This window comes from Halichoeres trimaculatus, unplaced genomic scaffold, assembly GCF_033239565.1.
Source record: "Halichoeres trimaculatus isolate MK-OKI-2021-1 unplaced genomic scaffold, fHalTri1.1 fHalTri1_scaffold_22, whole genome shotgun sequence".
NCBI lineage: Eukaryota > Metazoa > Chordata > Actinopteri > Labriformes > Labridae > Halichoeres > Halichoeres trimaculatus.
The window spans coordinates 4,671,471-4,690,270 of NW_027437200.1; the positions used below are offsets into that span (position 1 = coordinate 4,671,471).

Consider the following 18,800-nt stretch of genomic DNA (forward strand, 5'->3'; position numbering starts at 1 on the left):
TATCCTGTTAATTAATCTCATCTATTTTAAGGATTTATATATTTCTCTGAGTAAATGATGTATTTTATCTCAGCATATCTCAGCAATATCTCTTATCTTGTTAACATATGTCTTTTATAAACTCTAACTAACAGAGATCAGTGGAGTTGTATTACTCTATGTCTATAATATTTAGGGGTTAGAGATGTTTGGGGCATGACACATGATGAAACAAACTTTGTTCAGTAAAGACCAAAACATGTTTAATGATGTTCAGGAAATATAATTTTATGAGAGTTAAAAAACAAAAATCCTGCTCAGTGATGTATCAAACAATGAGTTCTGTTAAAACCGAGCTGAGTTAACATTAAGACCTTTATATGAGTGAACACACACACACACTCACACACAGCTTCCTCTCAAACACACTTCATTAAGGTTTCAGCTGTTTGTGTATGCAGAGCCTTTCTCTGCTAATATCATGGTCCTGTTCCTATGGTGATGCTGTTCATTCATTCGCTGCTATTGGCATCTATAGACGTGAGTTCAATTGCAACTGTTTACTGTGTCTATAGAAGTAAATTATATTTTTCAGGGGAGGGAGGCAAGGTCTAGTGGAGCTTGTCAATCAAAATCAGGCTCGTAAATTACTGTGGGTGAGAGCGGTGCACTCTTTGGATGAGAGCTCAGCATGGATGTGAGGAAAAGATGCAAAGTGACAGAGACAAAGCGAGACGCTGCAGGTCAGAAAAGTTCAGGCAGCTGTCAGGCGAAAAAAAAAAAAATCTAATTAATTACAAGATTTGTAATTAATTAACCTAATTAATTGCATTTTCATCTCACATCTGCTTAAGTTCCTCAAATAAAGAATCTGAATTCTAGGACATTACAAATTTGTAGGGCATGGATAATCAAATGAATACAGGAAGAAGAGAAGATTTGTAAATCCACATTTTTTTCAACTGGCCAGTATTAAAATGTTTGTGTTCACTGCCATTGATGTCTAAAGACAACAATTCAATGGCAACCATTTCTTGTGCCTACAGAAGTAAATTATTTTTTTCAGCAGGGAGAGGCGGGGTCTAGTGGAGCTTGTCAATCAAAAACATGCTCATAAACTACTGTGGGTGAGAGTGGTGCGCTCTTTGGATGAGAGCACGGCATTGATATTAGGAGAAGATGCAAAATGACAGAGACATAGCGAGACACTGCAAGTCAGAAAAGTTCAGGCAGCTCACGCTCCAACTGAGGATGTGTGCGGTAGTTCAGAGAGAAAGAGCGGTGTGATCGCGAGAAAAGATGACAGAGATCATGGAGAGAATCAAAGGATGGAGCGCCCGAGATGAGCACAATCAAAAAAAAAGTACATTTTGTCTGTTTTTGGATCAAAACCTGGAAGATAAACATAAAAGAAGAGAGTCCAGAAGGGAGTTTTGGTGTTTAGATAGTCCAACCATCCATCCATCCACCCATTTTCCACCTCTTATCCGGGTCTGGGTTGCAGGGGCAGCAGTGCCATCAGCGAAGACCAATGGCTCCTGTCCCCGGCCACTTCCACCAGCTCCTCTGAGGGGATGCCAAGGTGTTCCCAGGCCAGTCGAGAGATATAATCTCTCCACCATGTCCTGGGTCTACCCCTGTGTCTCCTCCTACTTGGAAATGCCCAGAACACCTCCCCAGGGAGGCGTCCTCACCAGATGCCTGAACCACCTCATCTGGCTCCTTTCGATGCGAAGAAGCAGCGGCTCTACTCAGAACCTCTTCCAGATGTCCGAGCTACAAACCCTATCTCGAAGGCTAAGCCCAGACACCCTGCGGAGGAAACTTATTTCTGCGGCTTGTATCCCCGGTCTTGTTCTTTCGGTCACTACCAATGGCTCGTGGAATAGGTGGGGGTCGGAACGTATATTGACCGGTAAATTGAGAGCCTTACCTTTTGGCTCAGCTCTCTCTTCACCACAACAGACCGGTATAGTGTCCGCATCACTGCTGACGCCACCCAGATCTGTCTGTCAATCCCTTGCTCCATTCTCCCCTCACTCGGGAACTAGACCCAAAGATACTTGAGCTCCTACACTTCGGGCAAAGACTCTCTCTCTCTCTGACCTGAAGTGGGCAACCCACCCTTTTCCGACTAAGAACCATGGCCTCGGACTTAGAGGTGTTGATCTTCATCCTGGCTGGTTTGTATAGTCGTAGAAAACAATATTATGCGAGTCTTGAAAGATGCTTTGAAAATGACTGGCAGCAAACAAGTCAATAAAGTGATGCTGTTCCTATGGCGATCCTGTTCTTATGGTGATGCTGTTGATAAAGTAATCCTGTTTCTTTACAGTTTCATTTCTCAGACGCTTTTTTCCAAAGAGACGTACAACACAAGCAAGAATTTGGTGATCCTGTTCATATGATGATGCTGTTAATGAAGTGATGCTGTTCATATTGTGATGCTGTTCTCAATGTTGCTGGGCAGCAGGTAAAGGTACTTCAGCTCCTCTCCTTCGTTCTCTCTCAGGATTTGTTTCTCAATCTCTTTCAGCTCTGACCTGAACTTGTCAATCAAATCCTGGGCCTGCCCCTCAGTGAAGTACTGCTCGGTGTAATGACCCAAAGGGACCTGCAGGGGGAGGAGGAGGTAATGAGCAAACAGGAAGTGATGTGTTAGGATAGGATCAGACAGATGGCACACTCACAGCGTCTGGCTGTGCTCGTCCCAGGTGCCAGGTGATGGCCATCTGCACACAGGACTGGCTCACGTCAGGGAGGGTGTCCATGATCATCTCCATGGTAACAGCATCCTTATCTGTGGGTGGGGGGTGTCTCATGGTGCAGGGGGTGTTAGGGACCCAGGCGCACCAGTCAAACTGTCAACACAACACGACACGAAAAATAAAAGGAATAAAATAAAAAAAGAAGAAGACAAAGTAATTAAAAATGCATTAAAAACAAATAAGTTAATAAGGGTTAGAGTTAGTATGGAAAAATAAAAAAATAATAATGATGTTGTGAAGGTATGTGTAAGCATGGACTGGTTTTTACAGGTGTATACAGGTGTGTGTGTTCACCTGTCCATTGTTGGTAGCAGCGTGTTGGGCCGTGCTGGTGAAGATGATGACCGACAGCAGCGTGCAGAGCTCCTCCCTGCTGCTCAGTTTACTGCTCAGTCCTGAAATCACACACATTTTCATATCCATATATGGTAAATGGACACGCGTTTACATATCTCTTCCCTAGTCTCTCTGAGCACTCACTCTAAGCTACATTTGAGCATCACAAGTGAGCATCACACCTGAACCTGGCTCTCTACATTTACAGTGGAGAAAATAAGTATTGAACACGTCAACTTTTTCCTCATTACATTTATTTCCAAAGCTGCAATTCAAACAAAATTTCTACCAGACATTGGTATTAACTCAAATAATCCACAAATCACAACGTTCAGGTCCACAAATAATGATTATGTCGAATTAAGTGCAATAACACAGGAAAAAAGTTGTGAACACGCTAACTGAGACTCATCTAATACTTAGTGGAGAAGCCTTTGTTTGCAATGACAGCTTCCAGACGCTTCTTGTATGTTTTAATTGCCCACACTGCTCAGGTGTGATTTTGGCCCATTCCTCTGCACAGATTGTCTTTAAATCTGGAATATTCTTTGGTGCCCTCTGGTGAACCCTTTTCTTTAGTACTTTCCACAAATGTTCAATTGGATTGAAGTCAGGTGATCGACTAGGCCATTCTAACAGATTGATTTTCTTTTTTTGAAACCATTTGAGAGTCAACTTTGCCGTGTGCTTTGGATCGTTGTCCTGCTGGAAGGTCCAGCCACGTCTCATCGTCATCATCCTGGTGGATGGCAGCAGATTCATATCAAGAATTTCCCCATACATGGCTCCATTCATTGCTCAGTCAAATATATGAAGTTTGCCAACACCATGAGATGAGAAACAACCCCATGCCATGATGCTTCCACCTCCAAACTTCACTGTTGGTGTAGTGTTTTTTGGGTGATGTGCAGTGCCATTTCTCCTCCAAACATGGTATGTAGTATGACAGCTGAAAAGTTCAATATTGGTCTCATCTGACAAAACAACATTCTCCCAGTATTCTTCAGGCTTGTCAAGATGCTGTTTAGCAAACTTTAAACCAGCTTCAACATGCCTTTTCTTGAGGAATGGAGTCCATAGAGGCCATGGCGGTGGATACCTATTGTTTTCTCTGTAACAATTGTACCTGCTGCCTCCAAGTCTTTCTGGAGCACTTTCAGGGTGGTCCTTGGCTTGTCGAGTACTCTTCTGACTATCTTTCTGACTCCATGGTCAGAAATCTTGCAAGGAGCTCCTGTGCGTGGCCTGTTGATGGTAAGGTGGTGCTTCTTCTACTTGCGAATAATAGCCCCAACAGTGCTGACTGGAATATTCAGGTGCTTTGATATAAGTCTGTAACCATGCTGATGCTGAGCAACAGTCAGGTTGTGAATGTCTTCAGAGAGCTCTTTGCCTTTACCCATCATGAGGTGTGTTGTATTTAACTGCTTGGTGAAAAAAAACAACCTTTTTTATAGGACCATCAATTTGCTCTAGCCCAGCTGATGTTGATTTGCACTAATTGGAAGTTCAAGTAATAATTACTGACAGATTTCAGGTGGTATCCACCTTGTCAAAGTATACAGCCTTTCCATGGTGTGTTCAATACTTTTTTTTCCTGTGTTATCGTACTTAATTCCACAGAATCATTATTTATGGACCTGAACGTTGTGATTTCTTTTCATGTGTGGATTATTTGAGTTATTACCAATGTCTGGTAGACATTTTTTTTGAATTGCAGCTTTTGAAATAAATGTGATGAGAAAAAAAGTTGACATGTTCAATACTTATTTTTCCCACTGTATACCTGTACCTAGCTCTGTATCTAAACCTGGCTCTGTTTCTTGACCTGTTCATGTGCATAGTTCTAAATCCACATCTGTATCGGTGCCTAACTTTGTTCCTGAGCCTGGCTCTGTACCTTTACCTGGCCCCGTGGCTATACTCCCTTTACCTGGCTCTCTGACCTTCCACCTGTCCCTGTGTGGTCTGGATGTGGGGTGGTGTGTTAGTAACTGACCAAACTTTGGGAGCTCTGTGAATCCTTCCTGGGTGACATCTCTGATCCAGGCCTGAAGCTCCAGGTCACCATGAACATCCTGATCTGAGTGATAGTACAGGTCAACCACACCTGAGACAAACCTGAGGGAACACACACACACACACACACACACACACACACACACACACACACACACACACACACACACACACACACACACACACACACACACAGATCACAGTTACCTTAAGCATGACTTATGATACACAGACAGAGAGATCAAACAGATTTTTCCAGTGTGTGTGTGTGTGTGTGTGTGTGTGTGTGTGTGTGTGTGTGTGTGGGTGGGTGTGTGTGTACCTGTGTATAGCGTCCCACAGCAGCAGTGTGTGGTCTCTGTAGTGATATTTGTGGAGATGTGTGACTCCTCTGTCGGTGAAGTCGTGAAGAGGCTGAAGTGAGCGATACGTCAACACCTGGTACTCCCTCTGAGCCAGAACCAGCAGACCGTCTCCACCTGTGGACACCACCTGAGGACACACACACACACACACACACACACACACACACACACACACACACACACACACACACACACACACAGACACACTCATATCAGAGCGTTATGAGACTCACACACAGGATCAAAGTGAGGAGGAGGTGGAGTTTATGTGAAGTGCTGTTCTGACCCGTTTGAAGATGCCGTCAGCAGAGATGAGCTGAGTGCGCCCCCTGCAGTTTATCTCTAAGGTGTACCTCAGGTGAGGAGCCAGCAGCTGAAACAGGAGGAGAGAAATGCTGCGTTTAGGTGAATCAGACATCAGAGTGTTCAGGATCTACACTGTGACAGGTACGCTCACGCTCACAGGATGTAAACGTGACTCACTGACAACCTCTGGTGGACACTGAGGGAGCTGCAGTGTGTGTGCTTACCTTGTAGATGGGATGAACAGCAGGCAGCTGTCTCAGAGTGGCCACACAGAACACCTCGATGACTAGGTGAGTCCTGAGCAGGTGTGACAGCACCTGGAACACCTGGAACTCAGAGTGACGCACCCACATCTTAGCCAGCAGCCAGGCCAGGGGCGGGTCTCTGGGCAGGAAGATGGGTGTGTTCAAACCAGGGGTCTGCTCCAGCTGGGGGGGTGGGGTTACAAAGCTGTGACAGGTGGGACAGGTGAGGTATGGATCGGTACGGATACAGGTGAGTGTTGTACCTGTATGGCGATGGGTATGAGTCCCTGGTCTGGGTGTTGGTACAGGAGGCAGAGTGGAGCGGCGATGTACTGAGGTTTTCCTCGGATGGTGTTGGTTGGAATCCCGTCTGTGATGGCGTAGTCCAATAGGTAGATGTTACCTGCCTGAGAGGATGGAGGACAGGTGATGATGTCACAGAGAATGATATGATAACTTCCTGTTCAGATGCTTAGAGCAGGTGTCTCCTCACCTTCAGCTCTCTGTCCAGGTGTGTTCTGTCAGCCATGGAGCTCTGAACCATGTCCGCTGTGACTGGGAAGTTTTCTGGAAGTTTTCTGCACCTGTGGATCATCCTGGGGTTTGAACCGTTCATACACTGGTACCCAAAGAAGGCGTCTTCCTTCCAGTGCTCCATGCAGTACTCTGAAACAGCAGGGACCTCTGCAGGGTTAGCATGTAGCTCAGAGAAGTTGGCTCCATCCAAGTGGCCGACTGATGTGACAGCTCTCTCTTCCTTCTTCATTCATTCTTGTTATTTTTTCATCTCTTTTTCGTCATCTTTGTATTTGGAGTGGATCATTACTTTGTATGGCTCATTTATTGGTCATAGACACCAAACTAGTTATGTCTTCAGGATATTTTTACTATTTTCGCTCCTGTATTTGTCTGAAAATCCTACTTGTAACCATGGCCGCATTGATTACATATGAGATCAGCTGTTGAAGCTGCTAACTGGTGCAAGGCCTGATGTTTCCCCACAAGGTGAGGAGAAGGAGGTGAGGACGACGTGCTGGTTCTCAGGTGTGAGCTAAGAGAGGACAACATTGACCTGTCCTTCCATTCATCGTTATTGGGAACGTAAGATCTACCTCCAGCTCCTCTCAGGGTCTTTGTTCTCTCCAGATTTCACACAGAGTGAGAGCTCTGTTTTCTCTTACCTGCTATGGGACTGCGCAGCTTCCAGAAGATCCTCTTGAAGTCATCCAGGTCACTCCAGGACTTTCCAAAGCGGATGGCGAGCTTCTTTAGAGACAGCTCCATCAGCCTGAAGGGACAGAGTCAGCCTGAGCTCCTTCCTTTTTACCAGCTTCACGTCATCACTGTGTCTGGGGTCAATGCATGGTTAAAGTGTGTGTTTGAGTGTGTGCTTGTGTGTGTTCCACCTACGCATACTGTAAGGAGTGCTCAAAGTCACTCCTCTTCTCGTTGTCAAAGCGGACGTCCTGAGGTAAATCTGCTTCAGTTTTAGCATCGATACACCTGGGGATCCCTGGAGCCCAGGTCACCCACCTGAAACACACGACATGATTTACTCTGAAGACATTAGTACAAGGCATTAGTGTGTGTGTGTGTGTGTGTGCGTGTGTGTGTGTGTGTGTGTGTGTGTGTGTGTGTGTGTGTGTGTGTGTGTGTGTGTGTGTGTGTGTGTGTGTGTGTGTGTGTGTGTGTGTGTGTGCGTGTGTGTGACCTGTAGGTGGTCTTCCTCTCCTGCAGCTCAGTCTTCCTATGAGCCAGCAGCTGAGGTGAAACGTCGTCCTTCAGAGTCTTTGCTGCAGAGGACAGAGATGAGCGTCACTGTGGGCTCAGCTGAAACAAACTCACAAAGTGTGTTAAAGGCTCTGACTGTTTTGTTCCTGCAGACTGGGTGTCTAAGCCTGCAGTTGGGAGAGCATCAGCAAAGAGCCCCAGTGTCCAGAAGTATGGATCCTGACCCTGATGAAATCAGACATGGAGGAAACAGGTCTGAAGAGGAAGAGGAGGCAGGATGAAGACAATGAAGAGCCTTCAAACAGTTTGAAGAGTCAGTGAGGCTGAAAAACCTCCAGAAAGTTGCGATAGACAGTTGAGTTTCAGGTCATATCTCAGCTCGTCTCTTTGGTTCCAATGAAGACTACAAACTTCAGTCACACCTAATGTAGAAGTAAACGCCGACCTGTGTGTAGGTAACGGCCCAACATGTAAATCAGACTTGGTGGGAAAATGAGTTCCTGGCAGGCAGCTGGATGTGAACAAACATGTCTTTGATACAGAAAACATCCACTGACTCTGTCCTTAATATAAAACTTAAAGCTCTGTCCTGTTAGAGGCCCTCTTTAAACACCCACAGTGTGAGAGCAGATCAAATGTTAACATGTTCCCCTCTAAATCTGTCTCTCAGTTTCTTCATTTAGAGGAAACAGTGAAGTCTGAGTCCAAATAGACTTAAAGACCATCCATTGGTTAAAAACCATCCATTCAACAGCATGCTCAACAGAAAGTCTAATCTTCAGTCTACTCCATCATCTTTGAGATTTGCTTTTATTTTGAAATTCAAGGTGTGCCTGAGGTCAGCACCAAAGAGTGGTGAGATGACAGGAAGCAGCTGAGAGGGAGGAAGGAGGGTTAATTTAGGTGTTTGAAAGCAAGCCGAACACACCTGAGACACAGAATGCTAATGTGAGGTTTGTGGAAGCAGGGTCAAAATACCAGCAGAAAAGTGCTCTGTGTGTTATGTGTTCTCTGTGTGTTATATGAGTGTTCTACATGTTCTATGTGTTTTCTCTGTGTGTGCTATGTGCTTGATGTGTTCTATGTGTGTTCTATGTGTGCTCTCTGTGTGTTCAATGTGTGTTTTATGTGTCCTGTGGGTTTTATGTGTTATTTGGGTTCTATGTGTTCTTTGGGTTCTTTGTGTCCTGCAGGTTTTATGTGTCCTGTGGGTTTTATGTGTTATTTGGGTTCTATGTGTTCTTTGGGTTCTTTGTGTCCTGCAGGTTTTATGTGTCCTGTGGGTTTTATGTGTTATTTGGGTTCTATGTGTCCTGTAGGTTCTATGTGCCCTGTGGGTTTTATGTGTCCTGTGGGTTCTATGTGTCCTGTGGGTTCTATGTGTCCTGTGGGTTCTATGTGTTCCCCGGGTTCTATGTGTTCAATTTGTGTTTTATGTAATCTCTGTGTGTTGTGTATGTTCTATGTATTTTCTTTGTGTTCTCCATGTTCTCCATGTTCTCTGTTCTATTTGATTTGTTTGTTCTCTCTGTTTTCTCTTCGTTCTTTTTGTTCTATGTGTTGTTTGTCCTCTGTGTTCTCCAGGTTTTTGTTTTTTTTTTTGTGTTCTCTGAGTTCTGTGTACTTCCTTTGTTCTCCGCCTGTGTTCTCCATGGTATCTGTGAGATCTCTCCGTGTTCTTTTTATCCTCTGTCATCTCTGTTTTCTGTTTCTCTCGGTGTTCTGTCTGTTTTCCTGATGTTCCCTCTTTACTTCTCTGTTCTCTGTGTTCAGGACATGATTTTAAGTTTAGGCCCCGTTTAAATGACAGAGGGACTGAAAACGCTGTAGTAAGCATGTAAGTAAGCATGCCAGGCCTGTAGTTGGCGCTATAACTGTCTTGTCCAGAAGCAGCTTTTGGTAGATCCCCACTGAAGTAGAGTTGAGCTGATCATCTGGTGTGTTGGTGAATGCTAAGCTAAAAAGTGGAGCAAGAGATGCAGATTTTGAATAAAGACAGTCAGCAGATTCAGCAGATTCAGCAGCATAAGCACAGCATGGAAGTTCACGAATCATTTTCAGACTGTTCTTTGTAATTTTCAGATTATCTGGATTATCACTTCACCTCCACGTCTGTATTAACCCTAAACTCAGGACCCAAATAGGCTGAAGGTTTCAGCTGGTTCAGAGTGATCTGAATCCAAACCAGGGTCAGGTGATCCAGAGTCCTGTTTGATCCAGAAGAGACTATTAAAGATAGTTTAATCCAGATTATCAGAGCTTTGAAATGAGATCTCAGTGAGTCTGATCCAGCATTAAAAGAGTCCTCTAAACTGGACTCAATCTGCTGCTCAGTCTGACCCTGGATCAGTTTTTCCCTCTAACCTTTATCTTCCTGCTGATCCTACCTGCTCCCTCTCTGATCTCCAGCTGCACGTCTCCGATCAGCCAGCGGTAACACGGGAAGGTCAACACTTTGCCGCCCCCTGGAGGCTCCACCATGACGTAGCGACAGAACCAGTTATCCTCCACCCAGTACCTCTGCTTCTCCAGTCTGACCAGTATCAGGGAGCCTAATGGGGCGGGGCTATTCACCTTGTACTGATCCACCTGGAGGAGACATGGGAAGACAAGGGGATGAGCCGGGAGATCAGAAACACCATCAGAGCCTCAGGTGGGAGGAGCTACAGGTGCCCCTCCCCTTTACCTGAGGGGAAATTCCTCCATGTAGCATCTCCTCACTTTACTTGCTGACTCCTCATCTATCTACCTGTCGCTCTCACACCTCCTCACCTCCTCACCCTGACAGCAGGAACCCGATACCAGCGGCAGAGATAACATCTACCTGTTTACATTCCTCACCTGTGGTCACAGCCTGTGGGACACGGCATGAAACCTCAGATAAACCAGGAATGAGTTTCTGCTGCAGGAGGCAGGAGGGGGAGGGCCTCAGGTAGGTGGATCCTGTCCTGCTCAGACAGAGTCCCTCTGAACCCTGAGACACATGTCAGTTTGAGGTATGGAGGTCACAAAAGAGTATCTGAGCTGCAGTCTGAAGGATCTCCAGATCCAGACTGTGGAGCGATGCAGACTCAAAAACACGTCCAGAACTGAAGATATAAACTAATTAACAGCACAAATTTAGAGACAATCAAAACACGTGCTGCAAAAAGCAGAAACAGAAGCATGGAGATCAAAGGTGACGTCAACAGTTTATGATGAAAGAGGAAGAAGAGGAAGTGCTGGACACATGTTTTTGATTCACATCACTTCAGAGTCTGGAGTCTGGTCCTGCTGATGGAGACTCTTCAGACCTCCATACACTGACACTATCCAAACACTCAGGACCATACCAAGTCCAGAGCAGTGCTTACCGCTCCTTTACAGAAGTCCAGTCCAGGGTTGTCCAGCAGGGTGCGCTCACTCTCTCCTCTCTCCCCGACCAGAGTCACGTAGACGTAGTTGTTGGTGCCGGAGTAAGCTGAGGTTCCTGTAGCCACGGTCACTGTGTAGACCTCCATCTGAAGACACAAATTCAGATTCAAAATAAGCTTTGTTGGCACGTAGTTTTACTTTAAAACATGTTGCCAAAGCCGATGTACAAACAAAAGGACTGAAGAACACGAGCACATCAGTTTAACTATAGAGTCGGCCTCTAGTGGGCACTTCAGAAACTGCAGTTTTTATCACTACCTCACAACAGCAGCTGTAAAAATGGTCTCGTTAGACTCAAACAGTTCATCCAGAAAGTATTCACAGCATTCCATTTTTATTTACGTTGTGTTACAGCCTCGATCCAAAATGGAATAAATTCATTTTTATTCAAATTCGCACTCAACACCCCATAATGACAGCGTGAAAAATGTCTCTTTTTAAAAATATTTACAGGTTTATCAGAAATTAAATTCTTTGACATCACATGTACATACGTATTCACAGCCTCTGCCACAAAAATCTGTAAAAGTAGCCCAGGTTCATCCTGTTTCCACTGATCATCCTTGAGGTGTTCCTACAGTTTAACTGAAGTCCACCTGTGGTAAATTCAGTTGATTGGACCGGATATGGAAAAGCCTCACACCTGTGTATATAAGGTCCCACAGGTGACAGAGCATGTCAGAGCACAAACCAAGCATGAAGTCAAAGGAACTGTCTGAATACCCCCAAGACTGGATTGTCTCAAACCACAAATCTGGGTGAGGGTACAGAAAACTTTCTGCTGCCTTGAAGGTCCCAATGAGCCAAGTAGTGACCTCCATCATCTGTAAATGGAAGAAGTTCAGATCCACCAGGATTCTTCTTAGAGCTGACCACCTGTTTAAACTGGGTGATCGGGGAGAAGGAACTTAGTCAAGGAGGTGACCAAGATCCTGATGGTTACTCTGTCAGAGCTTCAGCAGTTCTCTGTGGAGAGAAGAGAACCTTCCAGAAGGACAACCATCTCTACAGCAATCCACCAATCAGGCCTGTATGGTAGAGTGACCAGTCTGAAGCCACTCCATGGTAAAAGGATCGTGGCAGCCCTCCTGGAGTTTACCAAAAGACCCCTGAAGGACTCTCAGACCATGAGAAAGAAAACTCTCTGCTCTGATGAGACAAAGGTTGAACTATTTGGCGTCATGTTTGGAGGAAACCAGGCACCGCTCATCACCTGGACCATACCATCCCTACAGTGAAGCATGGTGGTGTCAGCTTCATGCTGTGGGGATGTTTTTCAGCAGCAGGAACTGGGAGACCAGTCAGGATTGAGGGAAAGATGAATGTAGCAAAGTACAGAGACATCCTGGATGAAAACCTGATCCAGTGCACTTTAGACCTCAGACCGGGGTGATGGTTTTGTCTTTCAGCAGGACAATGACCCTAAGACTACAGCCAAGATATCAAAGTAGTGGCTTCAGGACGACTCTGTGAAGGTCCTTGGGTAGACCAGCCAGAGCCTAGACTTGAATCTGATCAAACATCTCTGGAGAGATCTGACGCTCCCCATCCAACCTGGTGGAGCATGAGAGGAGCTGCAAAGAGGAATGGACCAAACTGTCCAAAGAGAGGTGAACCAAGCTAATGGCATCATAACCAAAAAGACCTGGAGCTGTAATTGCTGCCAAAGGTGTATGTGTTCAGGCAGTCTGGAGGATGTTGTGGAGTGTTTCCTGGCTACTGTACCTAGTTTGTGACACCCTAGCTGTGTGTGAACATCCGTTTGGTTCCTGATATGTTCCCATAGACAGAGCCAAGAAGAACCAGATCAGCCTGCTCTCTAACCCCAATTCCTCACCAAATCAGCCCATCCAAGCTGTGCCTAGGGCCCAATACTAACTCAGAATGTCAGACTCATCAAGGAGGATCAGCTCGTATCTCCAGAGATCACATCAGGACCTGGCTGAGGACTCTGATACCTGGATTCAAGCACTCACCAACACATCCCTGAACAGCTGGGATCCTTTCAGGAAGCCAGGGACCTGCTGGAATTCTCCCCTATCAACTACTCCATGAACTCCTCTGTCAGCTCCTTTATCAGCTCTTCTATTAAATCTTCTTACCATTTCTCTATCAGCTCCTCTACATGCTGTTTGTTTTAGCACCATCATTTGCTCCTCTGTGAGCAAATGATTCCTCTATCTGCTCTTCACAAGGCTCTATTACAGGAGTGGCCAACCTGTGGATAATGAGCTACATGAGGCTCTTTGCCTTTCGGTGTGTGGCTCTTCAATCCATTCATAAAAAATATATATATAGCTATTAGTAGTGGTGTGCTGATCAATCTAAACTATATTTATATGGATACCAACAGTGGGATCATTTGGGATTGATGCTTAAGTTTCAGTTTCTCTTCTCCAGTATGAATATAAATACACTTAAAAACACAACAAACCTCGCTTTGAAAATTGGAAATGTTGATTTTCATTTTATGTCTTTTTTTATGTGTGAGAGGAAGTGTGTAAGACCCCATGTGTGACTTGGCTCGCTGTAGTACCAGCTGTGGTGTGGCTCTTGGTCTCTGATTGGTTGGCCACCCCTGCTCTGTTAGCTCCTCTGTGAACTCCTCTATAAGCTCCTTTACTAGCTCCTCTTTCAGCTCCTCCATCTATTTGCTGCAGATGTTCATGGTTTGTTGAATGTCTGCATCTGATTGGTCATACCTTCAGTCTGAATGAATGGGTGGAGAGGAACATGCTGGAGCAGAGCAGAGGATGAGGATGAAGCAGCCTCATCGCACAGATCACATCATATCAACATATCCACCCACTCACAGCTGGAGTTACCTGACTCTACCTGCACGTTTCACACCTCAGCTCACCTGCTTCTATTGGAGAATGTTTACAGAGAGCAGAAGGGAACAGGTGAGGCTGAAAGCCTCTGCTGTGAGCGCTTACACAGCAGAGTCTGCTTCCTGTGAGCTGGAGAGTTAAAGGTCGGACATCTCCAGAAACAAACAGCTGACATGTAAACACTGCAGCCTCACGCTGAAGAAAGTTACACTCTCGCTCTCTCCCATCAGGTGCTTCCTGTGTGTGTGGAAACTCTTGGTGTGAGGATGGTTCCTGGAAATAATTTGAATATCATTCCAAGAATAGGCTGATGTGTAAATTAGAGTGACAGAGCATGAAGGTAAACAGCTGATAAGAGGTCCACAAGGGGAGACTGTGTGAAGCTGAGCTCACATCCAGAGAAGAGGTGTCTACACTGTAAAAAAAGAACCTTTTGTTTTTGCCAGAGAAATACTGTAAAAATAAACAGTAAAAATATAAACAGCTTTACAGAAGTATCTGTCAATTTTACAATTGGAAACCATTGTCATTTACAAACAAATTACATTTTAAACCATTAAAATCAACAATGACTGGGTCTGTCCCTTGACTTTGTGGACATGGAATGGTTTTTTTTTTTAAAAAAGTTCTCTGTTTCATTTCAGTGTCATTTCAGTCAAAAATTAAACACTTTACTCTTAACTGGCCTACGTCTGGAAGTTTAATACTGGAGTATTTGCTGTGCAGTATTTAGGTCATGCTCATTCAGCAAAAAATAGCTGTTGGTTTTAATGGTTTAAAATGTAATTTGTTTGTGAATAACAATGCTTTTAAACTGTAAAATTTAAAGGTTCTTCTGAAAAACTGTTTACATTTTTACCCTATTTTTACAGCCCCTCCTTTTTTATTTATTTATTTATTTATTTTTACAGTGTAACTAGAGTCATAAGAGACAAGAAGAACTTGAGAGGAGCAGAAAAAAAAATACTCTATCATATCAGACAGCTGATATGACCTTTGACCCCTGGAATGAAGGATTGTGCGGTCAGAGAAAACATTGGGCTGTTTTTCAAAATGCTTACTGCATGGACCTACTGATTTAGCTGAAATTCAGTCTGTAGAAAGCAATGTGGGAAAACTTGAAAATCTACAGCATGCCAAAAATTCCTGGATGTCTGATCTGGGAAACAGTACGCAACAGACCAGGTCCAACAGTTCACAGTCTTAAGGCTGTTTGTGGCACTCAGGTTTAGGTAAATTACCACAGAGTAATACAGTGGTTCTCAAATGGGGGTATGTGTACCCCTGGGGGTACGCAAGGGCACTCCAGGGGGTATGCAAGATTCACAGATGTATACTCAAAAATAGCTACCAAGCAAAATTCCTTTATTACCATCTATTTAATCAATGTTCAGAAATAACACAAGTTGAAGTTCATAAGTTTAATATCATATTCAATAGACACTAAGAGTACAGTGCTGTTTTTTTTCCATCCAAAACTGCTTTGTGCTTGTCAGGGGGAACTTGGCGGAAAAAAGTTGGCGAACCACTGGTCTAATTGAATGAGTTACCATTACACCAATACAACAACATTATGAGAGGCCTTTATTTTATCAGCTGTAATAATAAAAAGTTAACCCCTTTTAGATGTATTTTTTAAAAACAATATAACTTTTGGTGTAAGATTGAAAAATTAAATATGAATCCTTTTCATTTTTTATATTCATAAAAACAGGACCCTGAAACCGTCATCTCCATCTTTTTCCAGACGAATTTAAAACAAATCTTAAATCATTGAAAACGCTGAGAAGGACCAAAATGAAAAAATTATACGATGCCATTGAAGAGCCCCTCTCTGAAATGTTGTTATTTTCATTACCTTTAATTAATCTTATATGTTATTGTTTTGTTCCTGTATCTTCAACGCTGATTTGTGTATGTTAAATACTGTATCTGTCAATCATGTTGCATTTCAATAAAAAATAAATAAATAATGAAAGCAAAAATATCTTGCAAATGTTGCTCCACTTCCTGAAAACTGAAAACAAAAAACAAACCCAACAGAACAGTCGTACAACAGACTACATGCAAAAGTGGTGGGCAGTGGGCAGCACCTACTACATACTACATTTACATATGGGAGTATGTAGTGAGTGGTTTGGAAAACAGCTACAGACTCACTCTACAACAGTGTTTCTCAGAGTGGGGTCTGCAAACCATAGCTTGGAGGTCCACAGAATCATTTAGAAATCATTGTAAAGTGTGACATATCACTGAAAGGCATATCAACAAACTGGGATCTCTTACATCAACAAAATAAGGTTATTTTCCCCAATACTCTCACTCAGTTTAGTTTGTGCCATGAGAACAAAACGCATGTGGTCGTGACATGTCACTTTATGGTTTCCAAGAAAATAAACCTGGAGACCAAAAAACGCCTTGGTGCAAAAAAAGACACATACAACGTGTGACACCCAAGAGGGCGGTCAATGTGGCGCGCGTTTTGGCTTCACTTCAGTGCATGTTTTTTAACATTTGGGCAACAAAGGGAGGTTATAACCCACCTCTGTGCACACCACTCCCTAAGAGTCAACATTTTCTCAAAGCTTAAAATAAAAATATGTCATAGTTCGTCATTAAATAGTATCAATACTACGCTAACCATTGTTACGATTATGAGGTGGTCATTGGAAAAATGTCTATCTGAAAGGGATCCACGCACTAGAGTCTTTCACCAGAAGTGAGTTAATACGTTTACCGCCTGGTGCAGAAACAGTTTGTGCCTCCATGGTAACCGCATTGATCACTCAAGATAAACTATAAAAATAAACTCTTACTGTGAGTGGTTAGTGATCGTGTTTGATACCCCAGAGTGAATAAAAACAGAATTATGTCGGATATTTGTTAGTCAGCAGCTGTTCTGGTTAATCTGTATAAGGACTAATCCATCACGTCTCTGCATGCTCCTTTTTTATGTTCTTGTACGTTTACATTTTTAATCCTGAAAATTCACAAGTTTATTCTTGTACAGTATGACTTTAACTGTATATCTGGAACTTTTTATTCCTATATGATCCAAGATTACAGCTACAAGGGGGGAAGAAAACAGATTTTTTGACTGAAGTCTCAATCATCTCTAGAAATAAGTCTCAGTATAATGAGAAAGAAGTCAGAGAGTCAAGTTGTAAAATTACAAAACCAATGTCTTTAGTGTCATATTTCTCAGACTTTAATCTCATTGTTAGTTTCCTGTGAAATAATCTGGCTTTAATCTCTGAATTTCCTAACCTGGCTGTGAGCCTCCCTGCTCTGACTCCTGAGACAAACATTAAAAAAATTCCATAAGTGAAGAAAATAACTGTGTGTAATCCATCGTTCCTCCAGCACAGAGTCATCCTGAGTGGATCTGAACTCCTCCACCTGAGCTCAGACTCTGACTCGTCCTGTTTTTACAGCCCCGAGCTGAAATGTGAACACGGCTGCTCCATTGCGTACAGATTGTGTGTGTATGTGTGTGTGCGTGTGTGTGACTGTGTGTGAGAAGTAATACAGAAACCAGACCCAGCTTTCTCTCCTTTTAGCTCAGTCAGTCAGAACAAACTGTTTAAACCCTGCCAAGGTCCTTATTAAGACTTTTACATCAATTGATCCACAGGTGTTAGGACTATAGTTGTTAAAGTTCGAAGTTTGGAGGAAGCGTGGCCAAACTTTCCCACAGTCTAAACTTCATAGTCATTTTTAAACTTCAGGGTTCAACAAGAAAAGTCTCACCTCTGGTCCAATCAGAGTCCTCCTTCTCCTCCAAAGAAAGAGACCTCCTTTTCCTCTGTCTGTTTGCAGCTCCCTTCTTTCCTCTCTCTGTGTGGATCCTGCAGCTCCTCTGTCCCTGCACAGTCGATCTTTAACACCTCCTCCCTTCCTCTGCTCCTTCTCTCTCAGTCCCTCCTTTGTGTTGCCTCACCTCATACATGAACACACACACACACAGTTGCTCGGAGTATGTGAACACACTCAGAGAGAGTTGCTAAAGGGAAATTGTGTCAGTGTGAGTGTGATAGGAGAGCAGCTGAAGCTCTTCAGAGAGCAGAGAGGAAATAAGTTTGATTTCAGTCAGATTGAGATCTTTACAAACATTAAAAACAGGAAGCCTGTCTGCTCTGTGTCTGGATGATTGTTCCACCTTTCCTCTCTGCTCTTATAAACTAACATCCCATTGCTCGGCCCCTGGTCACACACTCAGTGTATAAACACACCTTATACACAGAGAGAGGAGGGAGGGAGGGAGGGAGGAGTGTGTTCATTCATTCACTCCAGCTTACATAAGGAGGGGAGTACATGATGTCTCCTCACAGCCCTCTTTCTCCCTCTGAGCAGAGTGTTATATAAGAAGATGTTCAGATGCTGAGGGGCCCTGAGGCCTCAGGCCTGAACCAGACTATAGCAGAGCTGGACACACCCTGACCTCTAGAGACTAGCACCCAGGACCAGAACAGATCTTCATTTAGAGCAGCTGTCTGGTCAGATACTTCCTGTTAATTCATGATTATCTCTGAGGGCTACAGAAACAACTCTGACAGTCTGAAACCACCTCCACAAGTGAAACAAGAACTCTCAGAGCTCCCCCTGCTGGCTGGCTGCAGTATAGGTGATAGGCTCCACCTTCTTCATGTCAACAGATGGGACATGAGTCATATCAAACTAAAATCAGATAAACGGTTTCTGTCAGTGTTTCTGTTAAAATGAACCAGTTTGGATGTCGTCTTTCCATTCTTTCTGAGCACTTTACACTACTGATCTCTGTCACACATCCAAACCACATTCACACAC

General features: G+C 43.9%; 1 protein-coding gene across 1 annotated transcript; it reads right to left on the reverse strand.

The window, feature by feature from the left end:
* Positions 1–338: 338 nt before the first annotated feature.
* Positions 339–17,942, reverse strand: alox12 (arachidonate 12-lipoxygenase). Its single transcript, XM_074698849.1, has 15 exons — positions 17,745–17,942; positions 11,103–11,249; positions 10,137–10,338; positions 7,730–7,811; positions 7,429–7,551; positions 7,200–7,306; positions 6,512–6,684; positions 6,282–6,425; positions 5,998–6,201; positions 5,754–5,840; positions 5,425–5,594; positions 5,083–5,204; positions 3,042–3,142; positions 2,670–2,840; positions 339–2,593 (listed from the first exon to the last, which is right to left on the reverse strand). Exons 2-15 carry the CDS (start codon positions 11,247–11,249, stop codon positions 2,414–2,416), a joined length of 2,013 nt encoding a protein of 670 aa, XP_074554950.1. The 5' UTR covers positions 17,745–17,942; the 3' UTR covers positions 339–2,413.
* Positions 17,943–18,800: the final 858 nt, after the last annotated feature.